General features: G+C 41.3%; 1 protein-coding gene across 1 annotated transcript; it reads left to right on the plus strand.

The window, feature by feature from the left end:
- The first annotated feature begins 893 nt into the window (after window positions 1-893).
- On the plus strand, window positions 894-20,724 carry LOC149285511 (centromere protein K-like). The gene is made up of 10 exons (XM_089495300.1): window positions 894-914; window positions 6,830-6,967; window positions 7,394-7,450; window positions 8,054-8,126; window positions 9,950-9,996; window positions 13,462-13,544; window positions 15,095-15,193; window positions 16,108-16,243; window positions 18,315-18,368; window positions 20,566-20,724. The coding sequence occupies exons 2-10, from the start codon at window positions 6,851-6,853 to the stop codon at window positions 20,722-20,724; spliced, it is 825 nt and encodes a 274-aa protein (XP_089351426.1). The 5' UTR covers window positions 894-914; window positions 6,830-6,850.
- Window positions 20,725-21,476: the final 752 nt, after the last annotated feature.

Consider the following 21,476-nt stretch of genomic DNA (forward strand, 5'->3'; position numbering starts at 1 on the left):
GAGTTAGGCAGACACTACAGACCAGGCCTCCTTTCTACACAGGATTCCAGTTGGGCTGTCTAGTCCTTCAGGCTGCTGTTTTTTTCCCTCCAAGTCTCTCCTGGTGCCACCTAGAATGGCAAGGAATTCTTACCTGGGAATTAATTTTCCTTGTCCGTTTCCACAGTGGCAATTTTTTTTTCTCCCTCCCGGTAATTTTTGCATTTATATTGCTCCTATTACACTAGGGAGCAAGGGGGAGGTTCACCTTTTTATCTTGTTCCCTACCTGATGGTGGCGCCATCTCTTCTGGTGCAACCATGGAAAGTTACATTATCTCTGTCTTCCACCAGATCACATTACAGTAACCTCTGTGTTGTCTTCCCCCAGTCTCTGTTTTGTCCCCCAGCCTATAATCCCCCCCCCCCCCCACACGGCTACCTTTTTTCTGAAAGGACCACCGTTCCCTTGTGGCCTAGTGTAGAAAAGGAAGCAGGTCACATGCGGCTGTTTCAGAAGCGGTGGATTTGACATCACGTCAAGTGCTTCTAATACAGTCGTGCAGGAGCTGCTTCACAGACTAGCGCTTCTGCAATGTGGGCTGGTGAAGGAAGATCTTATGAGCGTGCCGTTGCTAAGTGAGAGCCTGGGTGCAGTGCATAAGCCGTAGTGTCCCCCTGGTATCAGCATTTTGTCTCCCTTTTAGATGCCACATCTACATGTTCATCCCCTCCAAAGATAGAATAAACATTGCCTGCCTAGCTTACTCTATTTTTCATTTGAGAGTACCGTTATTTAACTATATTATACTCTGTACATAGTTGTAGAACGTCTTTAAAACATCAAGGGTAAACACTTTGGTTTGGTCAAAATGGAGTATCTTATCTATGACTTTTTATCGTTTGCAGGACAAGCAGGATAAACTTCTAGAAGAGGTAAGTTTATCAAACTGACATGAATTGCATTGTCTAACGCTTTGATTGCTGTACACTACAGCATAAACCTTGTTTTTCAACGTCTTCCAGATGTCTTATGATTCTATATTTATCAAACCTGAGGGACATTGTTTTTCTTTTTAATCAGGAACATCCTAGGGTTTATTTTAGGGCTGAAACAACTAATCGATAAAATCAATAATAATCGATAATGAAAATCGTTGTCAACAATTTTCATTATCGATTAGTTGAATTGATTTTTATCGATTATAAAAAGAGGTTTTTTTCAGAGCAAATGCTCTGAAAAACTCCTCTCCTTATATAATCCGACCTCAAACAGAGATCGGATTATAACACTAGAATCCAGATCCCCCGCAACGCTGCAGGGGACCTGGATTCCCCTCACTGTCGGCCGGTCTATCACTTCCGTCTCTCTCCCCCCTCCCATACACCCCTCTGACTCCTCCCCCCTCCCATACATCACTCTGCCTCTCTCCCGACTCCCTGGTGCTTTGTGAACCTCTGTTGCTGACAAGCACTTTCACTGCAGCTTCTTAGAAGCCTCAGCGTAAGTGAAGGGCAGTAACGTAGGCTGTCTGTGCGATGCAGACCCCCACCGGCTGACAGAGAATCATCCTCTCTGTCAGCCGGTGGGGGTCTGAATCGCACAGACAGCCTCCGTTACTGCCCGCCCTTCACTTACGCTGAGGCTTCTATGAAGCTGCAGTGAAAGTGCCTGTCAGCAATAGAGTCGGGAGAGAGGCAGAGCGGTGTATGGGAGGGGGGAGGAGTCAGAGGTGTGTATGGGAACCACCCTCCCATACTCCACTCTGGCTCCTCCCCCTCCCCTACGTCACTCTGCCTCTCTACCCGGCTCCCTGGTGTCTTCTGAACCTCCGTTGCTGACAGGAGGCAGAGTGGAGAATGGGAGGGGGGATGAGGCAGAGTGGAGTATGGGAGGGGGGAGAAGGCAAAGTGGAGTATGGGAGGGGGGAGGAGGCAAAGTGGTGTATGGGAGGGGGAGGGGCCAAAGTGGTGTATGGGAGGGGGAGGGGCCAAAGTGGTGTATGGGAGGGGGCAGAGTGGAGTATGGGAGGGGGGAGGAGCCAGAGTGGAGTATGGGAGGGGGAGGAGCCAGAGTGGTGTATGGGTGAGTTATAGTGGTGTATGGGGGGTATTATGAATTTCAGGGCATATAGGGGGTATAAGGCATATCGATATTAGGCGTATCAGGGGGGCAGAAAACATATCTGGGGGTAAAAGGTATATCAGGGGTCTCAGTTGCATATCACTGGCATATAAGGAGTATAAGGCATATCAGGGGCCTAGTGGCATATCAGGGGGCACAGTGGAATCTCTGGCATATAGGAGGTATAAGGCATATATGGGGCAGAGTGGCAAGCTGGGGGTCAGATGTGCATAACTGGGGGCAGTTTGGTAAATAAAAGAAAATATAAACAAGGTTTTTTTTCTCATAGTTTTTATTAAATATGAAAAATAGTTAACATATGAATTAATATTTACTAATAACTTTGTATTAAAACCTAGTTTGAGAAACACCGTGTTTGGGTTCTTGTAGCTTTTATTATGTCAGTAAAATAAGAAGATGAATAGAGAGAGAGAGAGAGAGGACATTGCAATAAAGAGATTTAAGTGTAAATTGTAGGTTTTTTTATTACATTATTTTAAATTTAAAAAAATTGCATTTTTTTTATCTGATTAATCAAAAAAATAATTGGCCAACTAATCGCTTATTAAAATAATCGTTAGTTGCAGCCCTAGTTTCTTTACTAACCTTTGCGTTGACAGAAGACTTCACAATACTTTATGAAGGCCTTCCACCAGTGAACTTCTCATGTAATAGGGAGTGAGCTGCATAATGATTAGTTTTGGAGTGATTTCTCCTGTCATTAAGGTTCATAAAATCTCGTCAGGGGTGTATAAAGGTTGTAAATTAAACTACAACATATAACAAAAAGTATGTGGACACCCCTTGCAATTATTGAGTTTAGGTGTTTCAGCCACATCCACTGCTAACGCTGCGAACTCAAGCACCAAGGCAGCGTTCTCCATAGACAAACATTGGCAGTAGTATGGGTCGTACTGAAGAGCTCAGTCAAATGTGGCTCTGTCATAGGATGCCATCTTCAGCATCCACTGGTCCACTGTAAGTGCTATTACTCTTAGATGCTTCCACAAAGTGGCAGCCTACGCTGAGTGCTGAGTGCTGATGCTGTAGCGTGTGAAAATCGTCTGCCTTCAGCATCACTCACTACGTTCCAAACTGCCTCTGAAAGTTGGTTTCCATGGCTGAGCAACCGCACACAAACCGAATCCCACTATGCACAATGCCAAGCATCGCCTGGAGTAGTGTAAAGAACACCGCCGCTGAACTCTGGAGTGATGAATTCCCTCATCCTGTGGAAAGCCTTCCCAGAAGAGTAGAGGCTGTTATAAAGAGGGGCCAACTACATATTAACACCCACAATTTTGGAATGGAATGTCAAACAAGCTCATATAGGTGGGATGGTCAGGGGTCCACATCTTTTTTTGGCCATATCATATATTACTGGCGACAAGATCACGTCTTCTAGTCTTCAGAAATTGAATTTATTTACCCTCGTTAAATTTCCTGCATACTGTCAGAGAGCAACCATTTCAGTGTCATTTTGGATTGGGATTGTTATTTAAGTTGCCTGTAGATGTAAACTGTAACTTCTGGCTAATAGGCTTGTGAAAGGCTGGTTTAATGAAAGTCATTTGGCTTTGCTCTTCTAGTGTTTGCCTTCCAATACAGTGAAACGAGACATTGTGGAGAAATACTGAATTTGGGTTAATACTGGAGTTAATGCAATTAAACCTACAGAGAAACACATATCCAATAATACTTTGTCCGAGAGCGGCCTGATGTGATGCCATTTTAATAACTTATGGACTCTTGGGATGTACGTTTATAATATGCGTATATAAACATTGTTGATGACATGAGGTTTTGCTAATAAACAACAGCATTTTAATTGGTAACTGTGGATTTTTCTGAAACGCTAGCGTTTTCGCTCTACATTGCACAGACTACAGAAAGTGGTAATAAATTATGTTTGCACAACATGCAGTTATGGGTATTAACAGCATATGTGCGTTTTGGGGTTGTTGTTTTTTTTTTTTTGCAGAAGGGTCCTTTACTCGTTCTGGCTTCAACGGCATAGTAAATATCATAGATACCGAGTTTTACTCAATGTGAATTTCTACTAAGGGTCCAACGAGCCAAATCACGCATATCCTTTTCTCACTAACAAGTCGGTATGTTATTTTAAAAACTAAAATGTGCCATGAATGTGCTATTCACTTTTTTTTGTTATTTTATAGTAATGACCCTTCTGCTAGATTAGCGAGTGTCATGGAAGTGTTGCTGCTCAGTATATCTGTTGTAATACCGACATGTTTGAAGGAGCTGTGACTGTTCTCTCCAGGGATATTGGGAGAAATCTTCATGTCACGCCGAATTATGTATTTAAATCCTGATGGAAAAACTACTTGAGCACTTAATATAATGACGTGAAATTCATCATCTTTTACATGGAGAGTTCCTCTCTTGGGTTTACAAACCGGTGGCACTATTTTATGAGACAATCATATGTGTTCGTGTTAATGGGAAGGAATTATAATGCACATCCCAAGAACTGGAGCGTAAACTGGCTCCCAATAGAACTTGAAGGGTTTGAAAGGGTAACGTTTCTGGCACCTCATTTACCGTATCGTCTTCAACTTTGGACATACTTGTGTACCATTTTAAATCTACTGGGGGGGTATCACATATGAAGAATCCTTTTATAAAATCTCACATTCGCAAATAAACCTTACAGTCAAACATCTCTCTAGTTTAAGAGCCTCGTGGGGGGGAAAAAACACATGAAAGGTTCCTTCTGGTTAAAGATAGAATGCACGCATTGGACTGTCCTCCATCGCTGAACAGTATTTGGTCATGTTATCCTAAAGCTAGAGTCTTCCTGTTTCATTTTAACTATGAAGCTGATAAACATATAAAAACATAAAAAATAGATTGTGAGATTAGTGTTTTTAAATCTTTTGACATACATGCCTAAAGCTAACTTTAAATTGTAAAAGTTTCTTGTAGTAACTGATACCCATCACACAGTCTTCATTGCGTTCCCTTTCATGACCATCTTTGTATCAGTGTTTTTTTTGGCTATTTATCCATATTTCCCTATTGCCTATTGAGAAGGTCTGGGCTAAGAGACCGAGGGGTGTATTCGCATTGGTCTTTCCATGCCTCTGACTCCTAGCTTTCAAATATTTCATGAAAACACCTTCCCTTTTAGATTGTAAGCTGCCCTAACCAGTGACCTCCTTATTGTCTCTCATTTTACATATAACTCCTTGTACAGCACTTCTGAATCCTGTTGGCATTGTATACAGTATATAAAATTTAGCAATGGCTGAAGTTGGAGATTGGAGCTGTAAGACAGGCGTTACAACTTTTATTCTAAAAATTCATCCTTGTTCACAACTCTGTCTCTTTGTAATGCAAGCCTTCCGTAAAAGATGCACTACGTTGGCTCATATGATTGTGAGGACGTATGGTTTGGATAACAGGTGGGAATACTTAATCAGTCTGTGAATCCCGAATCACACAGGAACTCCAGCAAAGTTGTTCATTGTTCAGTAGGCAGGATAATGAAGATCAGGTGAATGGGAAAAAAACCATGTGAAGAATCACGAAAGGCCTGCAATCTACACAACCCGTCCTGTACTGAATGGCTGGGGACACAGGACAGAATAATTGTCAGGAACCAATTTTTCGCTGCCTGAACCATGGCTTTTTTATACCTGTGGCGTTTACATCTGCGACCACTAGTGGCCACCCTCCACCCTCTGGAGCACTCAGAACTCAGGTGTGCCTTGTTCCCTGGGTTGAGCCCTAGTCTACATCCAGCTGGGCCTTGTTACCTGGATTGCCCTGCCTTTATGAACCTGCCCTGCAGTCAGGGCCTTTGTATTGAAGTCTATGGACCTTCCTGCTGTGGCTCTGCGCCTGTACTGGTCCTGGTTCCCTGATTTGTGTCCTTCCACGTGGACTCCCTGCTATTGTGTCCTTCCACGTGGACTCCCTGCTATTGTGTCCTTCCAAGTGGACTCCCTGCTGTTGTGTCCTTCCAAGTGGGCTGTGTGCCTTTCGTGCCCTTCCAAGCGGGCTCCCTGTCAAAAGACTTATTACCGGTATTTATTTTGCCATACGTCCGGTTTCTTGCTTAGACTGTATTACCCTTATTTGCTGGTCCTGTTATATACATAAAATACACTGCATTACCTGGAATTCTGCTTGTGGTGTCTTTGTTTGCATAATCATGCACCGTGGGTTACATACTGAACCCCAAGTATCCCCTGCGCATGGGCTCCTACCCGACCTGATCACCCGAGTCCTGACAATAATGGAATCTCACAGCCTAGATGCCACATGTAAAAGATAAAAACGGCCCAAAGTGATTATAAAAAAGGTCAGAAACATACTGGTCGCTATGATATTATATGGGGTGTTAAAAGGAGGTTTCATTAAATAGTGTGGGTTTATCAATGTGTTCCAAGGAGGCTCAAGCACAATTTAAAAAATACTTTTTAATTTTAAAAAAGGATTCATGTGACACATTAAATGGTTGTATTATCTGCTGAATAGGAAGATGTCCACGACAACATGTTGACTTTGTTTAGAAAGATCTGCAATCTTTAATATGGACATACACCTATACAGTTTACCCCTTAGTCCTGTATCCTGCTGTTATTGCAATATGTATATTAGCAAATGTATTATACTTGCTGTACTGCTGGCCCAGACATTCATCCTGTTCTGCTGTGTTTTCCAATGATCTTAACCTTTGGTATATATTTGTTTATTTTAGGCAGAGCACTTGGCAAAGCACATGTCAGCATATCAACATGATCTGCCACCCGATATCAGCCCTAACACCCAAATCTCTGAGGATGCGAAGGAAGAGTTAGTACAGCAATGCGAGGAAATATGGCAAGAAATGCAAGAGGTATGTGACTCCATCTTGAATGTCTGGCTATGTTGGTAGTGTCTGTCCCTCTAGGAATATGTAAGGGGCTGAGCTAATCTCTGAGGAGTCGTAAAATAAGTTATGCAATGTATCTGGGAATGGGAAGTTTCTAAGTATAAAACCCTCAAAGTGTATTTATATTAATCATTTTTCTCCCAATGTTTTAAGTATAGACAAGGACAACCTGCACTATTTACGGTTTAATCACATTAGATGGTTGATAATGTAGTTTTGTTTTTTTTTATGCTTTTCATCTTCTGCTTTTATGTTTATCTGTGCAACTGGCTGCATTTTTACTCCTCTGAGTTTGGGGTTTGGGGTTGATCGCTGTATAACAGATCGTTTGGTTGGCTACTATGTGGCATTTAAATGGTTAATGGATAATGTCTTTGCTTTTGTGGACAGTGCCAGAGTCGTTTAGCAGTCCAGAGTACAGAACCATTACCTGAATCAGATATACAGGTGAGAACACTTTATATGAACACTCCGAATTACATGGACTCATCTCTGCTGTTGCGTGTTATTTCTCTGTATTTCGCCCCCACGCCTTTTCAATAACCTTTCTCTCGGTCCAAATTCTCTGTGTTTTAGTCTTTTTTTTTTTTTTTTCTCCCAGGGAAGATATTCCTGTGTTAATGTAATTACATTTCTTTCAATAAATATATCATTTAGCCATTTCCACATGTTTAGCAGTCTGCTCTCCCCTGTACAATAACTCAGTGGGTAAGAGAACATAATATTTAAAGTGTCTCTGAGTGCCCCTGACTAGTGTGTGCTTTGCTATTTTCTTTGGTGCATGCACTTATTACTCCTTGTAATATTGGTAATGTCCAGGATTTTACTGTAGTTTGCGCAGTTCCCACTGCCCTCTCCCCCAGTCATTCACCCTTTTTGTGTTCTCGAGCTGTAAAAATCTTTATCATATGTTGATTTCTAGACAATGGTATAGTGAATATGTGAAATTTTGTTAGACAATAGAAAAGATTTGTTTCTGAATTACAAAATATAAAGAAATTGTACTTTCTAAACTATCAAGTACTGAATGTGAGTTGTGTTTCAATTCAGTTACATTTGCTCATGTTGCAAGTGAGAGCCCTCAATGCAGAATATGAACAGTGGCAGAAGAGATCTCCCGAAAGTAAGTTTTAATGATATTTATAGACGGGGTTCATTTGAAACTTGACTGAGTTAAATCTGAGGACATGAGCGGATACCCATGCAAGAATATACCAGCTTTCGGTAATGTCTAATTTAATGTATTGCCTATGACAAGGAACAACATATTTTGAACATGAAAATGGCTCACTGATGGGCTCAATTTGAAAATGAACAGGTTGAGTTTCTTGAACCTATCCAAAGCATCCTTAAAAAAGAGAATAAAGCAAGTCACAATTTCCATGTCGCAGGAGTAAAATATTCTATGAACATCATCACTATTTAAGAAACCAAGAACTACCATATATCCTTTAGGCTTTAGAATCCGGGAAAAAAAAATAATATATATATATATATATATATACCCCCCGTATTAGCTCGGATATAGGCCGCACCCGAATATAGGCTGCACCCTAAAAGTTAGGTGCTTTTTTTTAAAGAAAAAAATTTCTTAGTAAAAAAAAAAAACCACTTACATATGCTGCCACTCTGCCCCCACGAGATATGCTGCTTCTCTGCCCTTCCCAGACATGCTGCCACTCTGCCCTCCCCAGATATGTTGCCACTCTATCCCCCCCTGAGATGTGCACTCTGGCCCCGAGATGTGCCCCCCACCCCCGAGATATGCTGCCACTCTGCCCCCAAGAGACTAGCCTTACCGGTGCAGACTCCCCGGGGTCTTGCAGGGCCGGCGGGGGACAGCTACGCAGTACGCGTACTCGACTTCCGGTGCTGGCACTTCCGCCGTGGGAAGTGCCGGCAAGGAAGATTGTTAAAGCAGATCGTGCAGATGTGCCGGCAGCGGATGCTGTTTACGCTCGCATTGCCGGTGAACGTCTGCGCAATGCGCTTAGACGACCTCCCGTGCCGGTACTTCCCCCGTGGAAAGTGCCGGCAGGGGAGGCTGTCTGAGCGTATCAGAGAGTAGGATGCAGGTCCCCTGCACCGCTACGGGGGATCTGTATCCTAACCCCGCTGCCTGCCCGGCGCCCGGAACTGCATGTCCCGGGCGTTGAGCGCTAGACCCCGAATATAGGCCGCACCCCCACTTTAAAGACTTAAAGTGGGGGGAAAAAGTGCGGCCTATATTCGAGCCAATACGGTATATATATTTATACACACAAGCAGTATGACGTTTAGCTAAACACATTTAATGGTGCTAAAAGCAGCGTGTGATTGTAAAGTGGCCAGGGTGTGCATCATGGTCACTTTGATGGGTTTGTCTTCTTGTAATCCCTGTAATTAAATATTTTAAGGTTATACTTAAATTTACAGCGCTAAAATATTTCTGACCAGTGATTGTCATTACATATGGCTGACTTTGAGGTCATATATGGTTTGTGGTTCCAAAATTGTCTGTTTTGGGTTTTTTTGTTCATCCTTGGCTTTTTAGTTTTTAAGTGTTTCTCATAAAACTACCCACAATTCTATGACCTCAACAATCAAGAAGCCATCCAGCACTTCAGGAGTCTAGCAAGGGTTTATAGACTATGAAATATTCTGGATATATGGATAACTCCCTATCACGACATCCAGGTTGTAAGAGGTTAAATAGCAGAAATCATTTCTACTCAAATCACGGTAATATTATTGATTCTAATAATTCTTCTACTTGAAGATGTCTGCTCCGTGTTAATTAAATTTTTACTGACTTGGCATGTCCAAAGTTGGGCCTTGTGTTGTCATATTTGGCAAAACATTCTGTTTCACTGATTTCATTGTCAGTGAGGACATTAAAATGATGGCTTTTGTCAATATGTTGCTATAGAAATAAAATATTAACTGCTATTTTTTTATGTTTCTTAGTCATCTCTAAAAACCAGGAGGTTCTTCTAGCCGTTGGAAAAGAAGAGGTAACCTTCTCGTTTGATTTCCCATAAGTAGTATATTTTTTGGCAAGGCCTCTTTAGGAAGTATATGAAGTGTCCTACTGCTCTTAGAATGCTTATTGATTAGGCTTTCTTTTCCATTGAATCATTTTTTTTACGGTTTTTTGGGCCTATCTTTTTGGTTTTATGATATATTACAGTACAAATCATGCCAGGTCAATGTGAATGTCTGTTTTGTACTGCAGAATACTCCAGTAGGGCTGCAACAACTAATCGATAAAATCGATAATAATCGATAATGAAAATCGTTGCCAACGAATTTCATTATCGATTAGTTGAATCGATTTTTATCGATTATTAAATGAGGGTTTTTTTAGAGCAAACACTCTGAAAAATACCTCTCATTATATAATGCGTTTCAGTGACTCGCAGCAGCAGCTCCTACTTACCAGCCCCTCCCTGTAATCACTGTGACAACTGGCCCCGCCCCCTTCCTTCTCCCAGAAGGCCAGAACCACATGGCTGTGACACTCATCTAACTGTAAGTATAAAATTAATATTTGGGCTACTGAAAGTTAGGGGAGGTGGGAGTTAATTTAGGGGCTGTTATGGTTAATGGGGTGTTTAGGGTTCATTTAGGGGCAGTTATGGTTAATGGGGTGTTTAGGGATAATTTAGGGACAGTTATGGTTAATAGGGTGTTTCGGGTTAATTTAGGGGCAGCTATGGTTAATAGGGTGTTTAGGGTTAATTTAGGGGCAGCTATGGTTAATGGTGTGTTTAGGGTTAATTTAGGAGCAGCTGTGGTTAATGGGGTGTTTGGGGTTAATTTGAGGCAGTTTTGGTTAATGGTATGTTTAGGGTTAATTTAGGGGCTGCTGTGGTTGATGGGGTCTTTAGGGTTAATTTAGGGGCAGTTATGGTTAATGGGGTGTTTAGGGTTAATTTAATGATGAGGACTGAGGGTTAATTTTATTAATTTATTAAAGTTAACTTAAGGTGCAGTTAGAGATAAAGGGGGGCAAACTAAGGGGAATCTAAATCCTGGGGGCAGTGAAGATTAACCCAGTACTTATTTATAAAAGTATGGTCTGTGACTCTATGAGGGGACTATGAGATATCTGGGGGGTATAAGGCATATCTGGGGAGGACGGAGTGACATATCTGGGGGTATAAGGCATATAGGGTATATAAGGCATATGTGGGGAGGGCAGTGTGGCATGTCTGGGGAGGACAGAGTGGTGTATCAGGGTGTATAAGGCAGATCTGGGGCCACAGTGGCATATCTGGGGGTAGAGTGGAGTGGCATATGTGGGGAGGGCAGTGTGGCATGTCTGGGAGGCAGTGTGGCATGTCTAGGGAGGATGGAGTGGTGTATCGGGTATAAGGTGTATCAGGCACAGTGGCATATGTGGGAGGCAGCGTGGAGTGGTATATGTGGGGGTAGAGTGGAGTGACATATGTTGGAGGCAGCGTGGAGTGACATGTGGGAGGCAGCGTGGAGTGGCATATGTGGGAGGCAGCGTGGAGTGGCATATGTGGGAGGCAGCGTGGAGTGGCATATGTGGGAGGCAGCGTGGAGTGGTATATGTGGGAAGCAGAGTGGAGTGGCATATGTGGGAGGCAGCGTGGAGTGGCATATGTGGGAGGCAAGAGTGGAGTGGCATATGTGGGAGGCAAGAGTGGAGTGGTATATGTGGGAGGCAGCGTGGAGTGGAATATGTGGGAGGTGGAGTGGCATATGTGGGAGGCAGCGTGGAGTGGCATATGTGGGAGGCAGAGTGGAGTGGCATATGTGGGAGGCAGCGTGGAGTGGCATATGTGGGAGGCAGCGTGGAGTGGCATATGTGGGAGGCAAGAGTGGAGTGGCATATGTGGGAGGCAAGAGTTGAGTGGTATATGTGGGAGGCAGCGTGGAGTGGTATATGTGGGGGGCAGCGTGGAGTGGTATATGTGGGAGGCAGCGTGGCAAGCCTGGGCTCAAATGTGCATAAATTGGGGGGGGCTGGTTGCGAAATAAAGGCAAGAAATGCATTTTATCAAAGTTTTTTTTTATTATGCTGTTTGTATTTAATATAATTTGTTTATTACATTATTTTAAATAAATGAAAAATTTACATTCATTTTTTTATCCGATTAATCGAAAAAATAATCGGCCAACTAATCGATTATGAAAATAATCGTTAGTTGCAGCCCTATACTCCAGTATGATTTTTTTTTTTCTATTTTTATGAGCTCATGTCACAGTTCATAAAATTGAATTTGTTTTATTATGTCTGAGTTACTCTATTCAGCTGGAAGCAGCCTCATCCAAATTGTTACTGATCAATGGGTTTGAAATCACACCTTTATGGGTAGTTTAGGTGTGGGTTTAATGCGACAAATGTTTAAGGGAACAGTGAGGATTCAACATGTTGTATAATCCTGTTTGTCTGGCAATTAGTAGTACATGTCATAAGAGTCCTAATGGCCCATAACCTCTTGATTTAGTTGTATTTTGATCATTTTATATATTTTTTTTAACTGTAAGAAACTGCAATTTCAAATGCTGATGCAGTTGCGCAGAGGATAGGTTTAGTGAAGGCTTATGCAGATTAAAAGGAGGGGGGGTATGTGAAGAGAGAATGCATACAAATAAAAATGTAGTGGCAGGCAGTTAATAGTCGCGTATCATAATTCCAATGATTAGAAGAAGCATCTTGCTCTTCTAGACAGGGATCATTACCCTTCCACATGAGAGCAGTGTAATCTAATTTATTTTTGCTGTACAATGTTACTTTTGTATGGTCTTAATGCCTCTTAATGACATTATTTTTCTACTCTCCATCTTTCCAAAACGATTGCATTCCAGAAGTATTTACGATATTATGTTATGGTGCACACTACCGCACGTGAAACCACTACAGATAATCTGTATTCAGGAGAGAAACAGATGTGTTTTAAGAACCCTATTAAGTACTTATGACATGTTAAATACATGAGTGTACTTCCACCCTTTTATTATCCCTCTGTTCTGCAGAAAGGCTGATATTTACTTGGAGTCCTGTTCTCCAAGGGATGACATGTGCTTGAGAAAAATTAATAGGATCCAGGAATTCTCCTGTCATCACTCCATGATCAAAAAAAGCTGAAGTCCCCATGTTCTGTGAACTGGGAATCACACAATCCAAAGTCCTCAATTATGCACTCAACAGATCAAACAACATCTTAAATTCTCATCTTTCTTTTTGTGTTGTAAGATTCTTTTGTAGGTCATGTTCTGCTTCTTACACCAATAAGTTGTAGGTTTGAGCAAAGCCTATATAACAGCTGAACCTTGGTCTGACTTCACTGACTGTGTTTTGTTTCTGTTATGTGTAGAAAGTATAGAATAAGTATCTTTTTTTATGAATAGATTCCAGTAGTTTTCACACCTGGCATTTTTATAATATTTTTGCATTGTGTTTCGTATGTGTTTTGTGTATCTGAATGTGTACGCTTTCCTTGCAGTTGAAGAAAACAGACCGGGAGCTTGAGATGATGCTTTCTTCAGTTCAAGCAAAGAACAAAGAATTGAAGAAAGATCTGGAAGAGTATGATATTCATATTCAAATAATGATGATAAAATATGTAATTATCAATCTAGATCTTCCTGAGGTAGCTAGGAAGTGAATAGATTTGACAAGGTACCTAGGGGTGAATTTACTGACTGCTTTAAATTGTATGTTTTCCTGTCTAATATATATAACAACTTTTGTCACCTTGGGAGTTGTCTGTCACATTGGGCAGGTGTTAAGGTCCAGTCAGAGTGCACATGCGTCTTCATACAGCTCAGCATTTCAGTTCTCCTATTCTGTTTCTGTCTGGCCATCTGCTGCTCTTCACTCCCTGCTGTCTCTCACTGGCCCCTCGTGCTCCTATCTCATCCTCCCAGCCCCTTCCTACCTTTTCAGCTGTTACCTGCTCCCTTCAGTGTTCCTCTGCTCTAACCTGCCCTATTTTTACACCAAAGGGGTCTGCTGTTTTATGGGGGATCAGGCTGACTGCCTGGTCTCCCCTTTGGCAGCTGGGGCCAAAATCTGGGGAATTCCCTTCAAAATCACCGGGGAATTCCCTTCATGTGTCAGGGGCTCATTGGGTCTCCAGCCATAATACCTTGCTGACCACACAATGCGTGTATGTATTCTGCAACAATCAGAGGGTTCCCAATAGGATTCCTATGATTGCTGTTCAGGGGAACCCTGATGAGGGACCCAGTGCCAATTGAGATCTCTGGCATCATAAAAGAGCATAAGGGGATGTCTAGGCAGTGTGCACTTCTCTCTGTTAGAGAGCTGTTAAAAAATACAGAGAAGATGGAGAAAAAAAGTGAATGAAAGAAAAGAGGGGAAAATGAAATAAAAGACTTGGGAGATGGGGGGGGTAAGTATAGCGATAGAAAGGCGGAAAGATTTTTGGCCACGTAATTTCAATGACTGGCCCCTTACACTAGTAAAGCATATTCAACAGCAGAGATTGCTGTACGGGTCAGTTTATCTGTTTGGGACAAATTGTAAAATTGTGTGGGAAAATTTGCCAAAACTTTATTCATCACCACCAATAAAGAATGCATTTTAAAGAGACACTTGGCCTTTATGCCATTAGCGTGCGTATGATGACTGGTGTGTCCTTTTAACCTGTTTCTAACGTTTGATTACAGAAAAGTCTAGTATGTGAAAAGGTTCTTGAAAGGGCAGATTTTCCCTTGGGTGAAACAAGACATATGGTGAACACACTTAGAATGTGGATGCAGTGAAGGTTCTTCTTGGAATAATTTGTTCATTTTTATTTTCATTTTTAAACCAGCATTAGACTTCTATGGCATCAACATTTAAATAGTCCACATGTATAGGTATTAATTAAAGGGATATTGTGACTACAGTTTATTTCACCCTCAATTATACCAGGATGTCCCCCTGTCTTTAAAGACTTTAAATCCTGGCACCATGAAGAAATAATGAAATTGGTCAATGTTTTTACTACATACTATATCATTAATGTATTAAGTAACTTGTTTTGAGGGATTTGTGTTCAAAGCTTTATCTGTTGTTTCTCTGTGTGTCCATATAAGACGGGACATTCTTTTCTTCTCTGTTGGTTTTAGAGAACAGTATTGGTTGGATGGTCAGCAGCAGTTACTGGATGCTCTCACTGCCAGGCTTGAAGAGCTGAGAAGTCAGGCCACTGGGTTTTCAGAGACTAGGTAAACTGAATATCTTATTATTAAATTGCATTATTATGTAACTCTGCTGTAAGGTTAAGTGTAGAAAGGCAAACCTATTTGGTTACGTTATTGTTTTCCTTTCTGATGTATGTTTGTGTTGTTTTTGGGGCAGGGGGTTCTTTCCTTTTTTTTATTTTATTCTTTATACTAGAGGTGTCTAAATCAGTTTTATAAGGCTGTGGGCCAGATGGATTGGAGATTGATATAATTAACCAAATAGGTTTGTACTACTAATACCAGATATTGTCAGTCTGTCATGGTTTGTGCCAAAGGCTGAATTTAGTTAGGGAACCCTGCTGCTGCGATCTTACACTCAACTATACATTTATAAAAACAGAAACAATTATGTCTGAACTCAGTCCCAATTTGCTGTGTGGCAGCAACAACCTTTTTAGTCATGTTTTATATATAATTATATATATGATTTAGAAGAACAAATTAGTAGGCTGAGAAACACAAGTGTTATATAGTTGTAATAGTTATGAATAGTGCTATATTTTGGCTAAAGCACATAAGCTCACCTGCCACGTCAATGATCTAATATGTCAAAAATAAAACTGTGCAGCAGAGATCAACACATCTATTGCTACACACAACTGAATCCATATGAATGTTTTATTCTGTAATATTTACCAAACATTAACAGTTATATGTGGATAAGAATTAACTTAATAATGCCAGTGAGATTCTAAAAGCTTAGAATTTGTTTTATGCAAATGTCCGATACTTTGACGTAGTAGGATGGTGCGCCGTTATGCAGGGGTATAACAGGCATGTGACACAATTTCTGTAAGTCTTAACTGTGCTTACTGAAACTCCCCATAAATATAAATAACTTTTTGATGTGTTAGCAATCATTGTATAAACATTTTTACATGCTTACGTCTTCAAAGCGTGTTTCAAGATCTTGCAAGTAAGCTTGTGAAAGTAAGAGCGTATAAGGAGGAACTCTTAACGGCGCTGGGAGCCTTTCTAGAAGATAATTTTCCTCTTCCTGAACAACACGATCTGAGCAGCAAAAAGAAAAGGGTATGTCTTGAAATAGGGTAGCGCTTTTTTATTCAAAATGCCTTCTATATGTGTGAATTATTACATATGAGAGAGTGAAGGCATTACACATTCATGTGAGTGTTCCATTCAGGTGATCAGTGGAAGATATAACATTGTTCACACACCTATCTAAAAGGTTTCTATCTAGTTGTTAGAAAGCAGCTCACAAAAAATGTATACATAAATGTATTTAGTCAAGCTCAAAGACCGCATTTTTGGTCAGCAATATTTTGTCCTGTTCACTTGTAGTGCACTAAATGTTTGAAACCCCTTTATGTGCTCCTGCATTCAGGCCCCAATACAAGTAAAGGAGAAGGATGTGATTTAATTGGAAAGAGTATAATGTATATGTGAGGTCAATACTTGGCCATTGCGGGGGTAATTTTAACCCACTTGACAGAGCAGGCAACAGCAGCCAGCTTATTATGATTACAGGAGCCATGGTGTCCTCTTAAACAAGGAAATTCTTTACGGGAGAGCTCTCTCATTTACTGCTATGTATGGAGGTGGAGATTGCAAACCCTGTGGAATAATCAAGAAAGGACATTCAGTGGCATACATCATAATTAATGTCTCTAGTAGAACCAGAGCTTGTTCTGACTGTCCATGGGATCCCTTAGGAGTAAAATTGCCACATGTATATACCGTATTTGCTCGATTATAAGACGACCCTGATTATAAGACGACCCCCCAAAATCTGAATATTAACTTAGGAAAAAAAGAAAAAGCCTGAATATAAGACGACCCTAAAGGAAAAAAGTTTTACCAGTAAATGTTAATTCATGTAAACTATTTTTTTAAATAAAAGCTATGATTGAGAAAAATATTTTTTTTGTTTTTATTTCCTTGTATTTTCCAACCTGTCCCCCAGTTACGCACATCTGCCCCCAGGCTTGCCACACCAATATGGCACTGTGGCCCATGATATGCCTTTTAACCCTCTATATGCCACTGTGCCCCATGGTATGCCTTTTGACCCCCTATGTGCCACTCTGCCTCCAGAAATGCCTTATACCCCTATATCCCATTCTGGCATTTAGGGGGTTAAAATGCATATTATGGGGTAGAGTGGCATATAGGGAGGTATAAGGCATTCCAGGAGGCAGAGTGGCATTAAGGGAGTTAAAAGGCATTGTATAGAGCACTCTGCCTCCAGAAATGCCTTATACCCCTATATGCCACTCTGGCATTTAGGGGGTTAAAAGGCATATTATGGGGCAGAGTGGCATATAGGGAGGTATAAGGCATTTCAGGAGGCAGAGTGCTCTATTAAATGCCCCCTTAACGCCACTCCAGAAATGCCCTATGCCCCCATTTAACACACACACACACACACCCTATACCCCCATTTAACTAACACACACACACACACACTCTCTCCCCCCCCCCTCTCACCCCTCTCACCCCTCTATCCCCTCTCAGCCCTCTCTTACCGGTGCTTCCAGCCGGGGCAGCAGGTTGACGTCGCCTTCCGCTGCAGCCGGAAGGAGGTGGAGTTGGCAGGGGGGGTTTGTATGCGTCCGTCGCGTATACTTTCCCCGGCTGTCAGAGATCAGAGTTCCCCGCACCGGTGCGGTTCCGGTGCGGGGAACTCTGATCTCTGACAGTCGGGGAAGGTCTACGCGACGGACGCAGACAACCCCCGCTGCTAGCCACACCTCCTTCCGGCTGCAGCGGACGTTGTCTACGCGGATCGCGTAGACGTCAACCCGCTGCCCCGGCAGTACAGCAGGAAGCACCGGTAAGTGTGTATGATGGGGGGGGGGGGTGAGACAGGAGGATCCAGGTCCCCTGCAGCGGTGGGGGGATCTGGATCTTAGTCTCCTAATCAGACCTCTATTTGAGGTCTGATTAGAAGACGACCCCGATTAGAAGACGAGGGGTATTTTTCAGAGCATTTGCTCTGAAAAAAACCTCGTCTTATAATCGAGCAAATACGGTATGTTTTGCCTCCTTTTGATTTGTGCAGTTAGTACTATATTGGATAGGTTCAACTCCTATGAACTTTCTTGCTAACTAGCAAACTGTTTTTGCGCTAATTATCTTCTAGGTGCTTTCTCCAGAGCCTTCGGTGGAGTTGATAACTTTACATGAAATTTTAGAGGTAATGTAAACTGTGGGGTATATGTCACTGGCGTTGGCCATATTGGGGCAAAAATGACAGGAGGTAGCGGGAGGGCTTGTAAAGAGATGAAACTATGTAGTTGTAGCTGTCTCTTTTTTAGGGAAACTGGGAAAATTGTGATAAGACGAGAACAGAATTTAGAGTAGGATTTTGACTTGTCACCACATTGCGTATGCCTCCAGTAATAGTACGGTGAAACAAAATAAAGTTTAGACCGTTATATGATACGTACAAGCCCCCTTTACATTTTCACGTGGTCTGTTTTGCAGATGCATGAGGGGATTATGTAGACTCCCCCCCCCCCCCCCCCCCAAATGCATTCGCCCCTTCCCCACCTCACCAGCTAAAAGGCCTGCAAGAGATGCGTTCAGCCGAATGCATCTCCCTGCACGTGGCCTTCTCGCCTCCAATGCAGCACAGGCTCTGTTGAATTCTGCACGCAGCAGTCTGTTTAAGGCAATGGAAGCACTATTAATCAGTGGCATAAACACTGTCATTGATTTCATTGGAAGTACTGTACTGCCACTGATTGACATGTTAAGAAGCCTATCACTGGCAAGAACGTGCTCCCATTGAGATCAATGGGAAGACTTTACATTTTGGAAGAATGCCTAACAAAGTATTTACAGAGCACTTTAATGTGCATTCTCCTATAGTATGGATTTCAGTTGGGTTGTCTTGGACATGTCCCTTTAAATATAGTAGAACCTGCCGCATATATCCCTGTCTGTGTATAATAGTTGGTATGCAGTAGTATACAATGTAATCGATAATATTAGTGCTGCATTTACAGGGTTAGGAAACCACTGCAGTTTCTTGCAAATTAAGCATGAATTTAGACTTCACGCTGTTTCCTTGGTAGACAGCATTTGGTTCTTCAAGCACTTCAAAAACTTAGGTCATTGTGACATTGGCTAAGATAACGGGCCACAACGCTGATACGCCAGTTCCTTATTATGAGGAATCTCCTGATCTAGAGAACATCATATCCTCTTATGACATCGTATAATGTCATCCAAACAGAAAGCACTTTTTATGGTATTGTAACTTGATGCATCCATCACTTCAAGGCATTTCAAGAGATCTAAACTGACAGTAACTTCAGCGAAATTGACTAACAGATTTATTTCCATTGCTGTCTCTGGTGAAACAAAAGCCCATTTTTGCATTAACACCGTAACTGATTATTTGAATTTATTTGACATCTTAAATATGAAAAAAAAGGGAAAAAAAGAGCAACAGTCGGCACATATTACATGTCAAAAGTGCTTTACCATTGTAAAGCTTGGGCAGGCTACCAAATAAAAGGAGCACAGATAAAATAGTAGATAAAGCCTAGACTCTCATGTTTTTATCCACATATTACTACATTGCAAGAAAGAAAAAGAAGTAGAATCTGGCATATGGCCTGTTTAGCTCATCTAGTATGCCCATTTTTGTACCTGCTGTGAAACATCAAACCATATTTGATCCTTGGTTATAAGTTCAGGATAGACTTGTCTCGGGCAAATTTTAGGGGGGCTTGAGCTTTAAATGCAGTACTATATGCAGTAATGAGTTTTAGTACTGAAGAAAACATGGTTTTATTTCATTAATTAACTTCCTGCAGAACCAGAGGCTGCCATTGTTGTCAGTCATGTGATATTTTGCGTTACTTTTCTTCAATCTCAGTCACCACACTGAGTTGAATCTATATGAAAATGGCTGCTCATAAAGTCTGTTCCTCCATAGTTAGTGTCAGGCTGTATGATTGAGACTGAGCCATTCTATTGTTTGCACTATGATAAGGCGATCTAAAATCTAGAACTGCTTTAAAACAGAAAACAATACAGTATCTTTGAAAACTCATTTTTAATGGTAATCATAATAATAAAAAAGCCAGCTCCCCTTTACATTCCTTTTCTTTGTCGCTTAGCGATGGCCATAGATGTATCCCAGGCATTTTATTTATTATACCTATCATGAAGACTGTTTGGGACATCATCTATCCTTGTTTACTAACTTTTTTATCTTTTTCCTTTTCTGCTTACAATTACAATGTGAAATGTGTTGAAATAAAACCATTTGCTGGTAGTCTGAAATCCATGGAAGTCTGTAATAATTTTAAGCTCTGACTGGCATATATTGTGAAAAACATCACTTTGAGCACTACTGACTTTAATTTTCCATCTTTAAGATCCTCATAAACAAGATGATGTCAACTCCACACGACCCATATGTTGTAATTGACAAGCATTACTGGCCTCCATACATTGAAATGATACTGAGATATGGAATTGCACTGCGGCACCCTGAAGACCCAAACAGATTACGATTAGAAGCCTTCCATCAATGACTCTGGTCCAATTGCCATGAAAAAAAGCAAAAAATATGAATTGGGGTAAAAAATCTGTATGAGTTAAGACTAATACCTACATTACTCAAATAGATTTAATATACATTTTGTGTATAAAAGTGCCTATATCTTACCCACTGTTGACTGTGGACAACATTGTTCTTACAGTGGAGAGAACAAGGAGACAGATCAGATTTTACTGTGATATGTTCAGCCTCCCAAGAGCTAAAAAAGTTTGTCAAGAATGCACATCACAATTTTGACACGCAGAGAGGTATGTGAGCGCATGCTCGGATTTAAACCTGTTTTAACAAGACATTTTTTATTATTTTATTAATACATACCTCTCTGATTTTTTGAATGGTGGGAGTGCATGGTTATAAGGGCTTGTGCTCAGAGAGTTCTTTAGACTTATGTCACTGTCCATGTGTGCCACGTGCACTCGGCTTTCTGGGTTTCATTTGTAAAATCACAGGTATGACCTAAACGTAATACATTGGACATTTCCATTGACCTGCCATTACTTAATAAAGTAGCACAGAACACAGTCTCATAATGGTGGACGCTTGTAAAGCTGTAAGAAGCAGCCGTTCTTTATATTGGTGGGGGTATATTGCACCAGGACTGGAGCTCCAATCAGAGCTTTAAAATCCTTTCCAGGTGAATCTCGCTCTGTAAAAATTATTCTGCTCTCAACTAGTACCTTAGGTTATCATGCACTCTGAGAAATGTCCTTTCCATGTAATGAATTA

The sequence above is a fragment of the Sceloporus occidentalis genome, unplaced genomic scaffold (assembly GCF_023333645.1).
Source record: "Sceloporus occidentalis isolate IW3139 unplaced genomic scaffold, rSceOcc1.0.p SCAF_78, whole genome shotgun sequence".
Taxonomy (NCBI): Eukaryota; Metazoa; Chordata; class Lepidosauria; order Squamata; family Phrynosomatidae; genus Sceloporus; species Sceloporus occidentalis.

What these genes read in the sequence shown, in the direction of transcription:
- LOC149285511 (XM_089495300.1), top strand. Translation starts at nt 6,851, where the DNA reads ATGTCAGCATATCAACATGATCTGCCACCCGATATCAGCCCTAACACC. An exon ending in TAGCCGTTGGAAAAGAAGAG is followed by an intron (nt 9,997 to 13,461) that starts GTAACCTTCTCG and finishes CTTTCCTTGCAG; the next exon opens with TTGAAGAAAACAGACCGGGA. An exon ending in TGAGCAGCAAAAAGAAAAGG is followed by an intron (nt 16,244 to 18,314) that starts GTATGTCTTGAA and finishes ATTATCTTCTAG; the next exon opens with GTGCTTTCTCCAGAGCCTTC.